General features: G+C 30.9%; 1 protein-coding gene across 1 annotated transcript; it reads right to left on the bottom strand.

The window, feature by feature from the left end:
• Window positions 1–205: 205 nt before the first annotated feature.
• Window positions 206–4,400, bottom strand: LOC134701376 (large ribosomal subunit protein mL49-like). The gene is made up of 4 exons (XM_063562516.1): window positions 4,260–4,400; window positions 1,636–1,825; window positions 1,012–1,145; window positions 206–411 (listed from the first exon to the last, which is right to left on the bottom strand). Exons 1-4 carry the CDS (start codon window positions 4,344–4,346, stop codon window positions 259–261), a joined length of 564 nt encoding a protein of 187 aa, XP_063418586.1. The 5' UTR covers window positions 4,347–4,400; the 3' UTR covers window positions 206–258.
• Window positions 4,401–4,693: the final 293 nt, after the last annotated feature.

Below are 4,693 nucleotides of genomic sequence, written 5' to 3'. Positions count from 1 at the left end.
AAAACTCATGTACTCCTGAAGGGTAGGCAGTTCCTGTTCGACTATTGGCACCTCTTGTGTTCCTCATCACCAATAATGATTAAGCATCCTGATAACTTGTATAGATAATTTATGTTTTAATGAAAAAAGATGATTCAAATAAAACATAAATTATTTTCCTGGTGACAAAATTTTTTTCTTTAAATTGAATAAATCAGACAATCTAGACATGAAATTCATAAAAAACAACTTTAATAAATGAGTATAAGATTGAAATATTTAAAATCCTTTGTCTATCAGCCATCTTCCGACTGTTTCAACATGATTTCCCTTTAATGTTACTCTCCTTGTCACTTCAGATACTTCTGTTAATAATGCAAATCTCATTCCGACTGTTTCTTCTATGTGACTCTTCAAATCCTTTTCAAATTGCTGAAAATATATACCATAATCTACATTTAGATGATTTAGTGATAAAAGATACCAATTCATTGTCTGTTAATAAATAATTTATCAATAGAACAGATAGTCTAAATGCATCTACCATTAAAAGTAGGCTTGTGCATTATCATAGAAATGGCTTTTTTTATTTTTTTGTTATTTCTCTTGTCCGCCAACCAATTTTTCTAAAAACATTTCATCTTCTCTTTTCTATTTTGATCTACTCACCCTGACAAACCTATAAAAAGTTCACATTATTACATGACAGTTGTGTGTAAAATAAGATCAGACATGGATAAATGAAATATTTAGGATCTAAAGCATAATCTCTGATCTAAATTATAGAACTTCAACTTTGTTTTTTCCAATTCTTAGTAAACCTATTTTTATGCTGAAAGTTTTGTGTTATTTTCTTTTTTCCTTTTGGCAATCTGGATTATGTCCCTTGGCATATCTGACATTATTTTACATTTTTGGATTTTTTTTAATTATATACATGCATCTTAAAAAAATTTAAATGTGTATTTTATTCATCCATTTGCATATCAACATGAATATAAAACAGCTGTTTTTTCGTCAAAACAAACATACCCATATATCACCATGAACTCTATTGATTACTGTTGTAATTTTTGTTCCACGCAGTGTTGTCTGTTTTACATAAACTGGCAAATTGTGATTCTTGTTTCTTTCTACTGAATATGGAAGATCTTTTGTTTTCTCTCCTAAAATAAAAACATATATAGAATAAAAAATAAGCTTATTAAAATGCACTCAATATGTATTACAATATGAATAATCACATCAAATTGTTCCAATCCACAAAGTATTTAAATTCAATGAAAAAAGAGTGTGTCTGAAGATATATATGTCCTCACAAAAGGGGTTAACTTTAGAATGTGACTCACTGCCAACATTCTAACTCTGTCTGTTAATGTTGGTTCTTTTAAAGCATTGTGTAAGAGTTTCATAAATTAAGATGAAGAAAACTTAAATTTCGGAAACGAATATTGGACAGAGAGATGGAAGGACAGAGAGATGGTCAATACTAAATGTGTCCGTTGCCAACAGCGGGTGCATAAAAATATGGGTAGGTAGATACATGTAGGCTATAGTATTGATTGATTTTTTTCAGTTGACCATAGAAATAGTTTTGAGGTATTGGGTTACAATCTGATCTCTATATATTTCTTCTCCTGTAAGCTAAAAACTTACTGTAAGGAGGTACCCAGCCTGATGGTGTTGGATATGAAGCATGTACAGGTAATTCAGGAATAATTCTTCTTGGCAAAATTTTTTCTACAAATTTAAACTCCTCAGTTGATTCTTCAAATTGTGTCAAAGTATCCTTTGGTGGCAACTGCTCTGCAGTGTACAAGTATTTTATACTAACTTGACATGGAGCCTGAAAAATAAAATTATTTAAAATATATATATTAAAAAAATACTCACTAGTGGTTCTAATGACTGTCAAAATCATCTTAACTGCTTCTACCCTTATTTTCATACATGTACATGTACATTTTTTTACTAACACAAATTTATCCAATTTTTTCAAAGACCCATACATTTTTGTTTGTCAAAATATGGATAATTGTTAACAATATCATGAGGCCGACTCAAATGGTCATGTTTAACTTATAATGCATTATTCAAATGAGCATTTATATGAAACCTCAAATTAAAACAAAATTTCTGATGCTACAATGGAAAAGTGATTGTTGTATGCGTCAAAAGTCCAAGTGGCCAGGTCAGTCAGGATTAGCGATAAGGAGTATTATGATGTCAAAATTTAACAGGAACTTTTGTGATGTACAGTAATGGCGGACAAATAGCATGAACAGCGATAAGGTGTATTTTTAAAACTTGTATGTTAATTTTTATATGATGTCTAGTGGCAACTTGATCTAAAGCTTTTCAAACTACGAAAAAATTTTGGGACCCTTTTACGCAGAAAAATGTTTTTTTTTTTGGTTTTCGGTTATAGGACAGTTGAAAGAGGAGCTACATGTAGATATGACTTATTAACAATTTATGAATGTAAAACTATTAATAAAGCTTCTGAATAGAGTAAATCATGGTTAATTGAAAACATAAACTACACATTTTTCTGATACAGAATTTACTCAAAATTGTCCAAAATCTGCTCTTCGGGTCTAGGCAGAAACGAACTTCTCTATTACTTTGTCAATATTTACACTGAAACGCCGATGAATATGCAGTAATGCTAGCGATGATAACCATTAGTTGTGCATTGTTGGTCATACATTTGATTTCAAAAGACTAGTACACTGATAGATCTCCACGGTAGCACTTGCGAGATGTTATAAACCATGCAACGTACGTATTCGCCATCGAGCGTACTCCCAATTGAATTCGTCAAAACTGCATACCAGGTCAGTTTCGTATGTCTCAGACAATGATGAGATTTGTTAGTTTGTTATATTTCCTACAACACGAAGAAGCAGATACGGCACAAAGAAGCGATTTTCTGTTAATACCAGACGTGACTACACTCTCCAGTTCCATTATCATATGGTCTATAAACGCAAATTATAACGAGACTTTCCAATACTGTTTTGGCGTGTTTGCAGGGTAATTGGCTCTGGTAGTCTGTCGAACACATCGCCGTGTCATATTTTCAATGATATCGAAGGGTTCTGATAAATCTAATGCCGATTGGTACATCTCATTCCAAACTGATGAACCGTACACTGTAAAATGTGCTCCGAAATTACATGTCTTAGACTGAGTATAACAAATTCAAATCTTGTAATGAGATACAAGTAATACTGTCCGATTTTGTCATGATCTCCAATAGAACTTCTATTTTGAAACCAGATGCCGTTATTTAATGACATTGGGTCTCACTAATTAGCGACAACAAGCGTCAACAAGCGACAACAAGCGTCAACAAGCGACAACAAGCGTCAACAAGCGACAACAAGAATTATTTTAGCGACAACAAGCGACAAGAAGACTATTTAGCGACAAGAAAACATTTTTTTTTTTATTAAATATTAGATATTAGATATAAAGAAATTTGTATGTAATGGTTTTTTTTTTAATTTACGAGCAGATATGTCTAATTAAAATGTTTTATTATATAGATAGACGAAGAAATGAAACATTTGTGAGGATGAAAAAGATTGTGAAGTTTATATTAGTATCTTCGTAGATGAAGAAATTAAACATTTGTGAAGAAGAAAGAGATTGAGCTTCTTTTTTTTATTTTATTTTTTTAAGATAAATAATATGTTCTAAAACACAAGGAAAAGTAATCTCATAATACAATAATTGAACGTAATACATAATAGATGATAAAATAAATATGTAAATAATGTTTAATTTTTTTCTATCAATTTTAACTTTCTTGTCTCTAAAATTATTTTCTTTTGCATATATATTCTTTAAATATTTATTGCAATAATTAATTTTAATTAAAAAAATATGTTTTCTTGTCGCTAAATAGTTTCTTGTCGCTTGTTGTCGCTAAAATAATTCTTGTTGTCGCTTCTTGTCGCTTGTTGACGCTAAAATTCTTGTTGTCGCTAATTAGTGAGACCGATGACATTTCATCAATTCAAAAAGTGACAACATATGTGTTTCCTTTAAACATTTAATTTATAAATGTTTATTTTGCATGCCAAATCGATGTGCACGCAAATGCGTGTTGGCGCATAGGGAGCTTCGCGCCTGGAAGGCTATTTTTTTTCTGGGACACCAAAAACTCCAAGGGCATCAAAGTACGTCACTTTAAATGGTTTGGGCACGCCATTGAGAGATAAAATGTTCAATACTGCAAAATAAACTATATTCTTATCGTTGGTTTAACAAACCGAAGTATGAACTGTGTTATGGGGCTGTATATTTGTCCTTTGTAAAATTTTGAAAATCAGTCGAAAATTCTTCATGGAGGCTGCCATTTTGTTTTTATTTGTCAGTAACGACAACTCTTTTCTGTTTTTTTTTTAGTGAACTGCTATCCATACTTTATTGTTGTTATTATGAATTCAAATATTTGCTGAAAACCAAAGCTTGAATATATTTTTTTTTAATAAACAGTATTTTTTATGTGGGTTTTATTGTAGTTTGTAGTTTAAAACATCACAGAACTACCAAAATTAAGTCTTTTGATTCCGACAATAGAGTGCACTCGATTTGTAATTGACCTTTATTTGTCACAGTAAAACAAGCAACAACAAGTTGTTTCCTTTTAATCACTGAAAGAGATTATAGTGAGAAATATTTTTCTTAACAACTTCATTTACCC

This window comes from Mytilus trossulus, unplaced genomic scaffold (genome assembly GCF_036588685.1).
Source record: "Mytilus trossulus isolate FHL-02 unplaced genomic scaffold, PNRI_Mtr1.1.1.hap1 h1tg000244l__unscaffolded, whole genome shotgun sequence".
Classification (NCBI taxonomy): domain Eukaryota; kingdom Metazoa; phylum Mollusca; class Bivalvia; order Mytilida; family Mytilidae; genus Mytilus; species Mytilus trossulus.
This window is presented reverse-complemented; position numbering and strand designations above follow the sequence as displayed.

Coding starts and splice junctions, on each gene's coding strand:
- LOC134701376 (XM_063562516.1), bottom strand. CDS start 4,346: ATGGCAGCCTCCATGAAGAATTTTCGACTGATTTTCAAAATTTTACAA. Junction 1,826..4,259: donor ATAACACAGTTCATACTTCG/GTTTGTTAAACC, acceptor TTTATTTTTCAG/GCTCCATGTCAAGTTAGTAT. Junction 1,146..1,635: donor AGGCTGGGTACCTCCTTACA/GTAAGTTTTTAG, acceptor TTTTTATTTTAG/GAGAGAAAACAAAAGATCTT.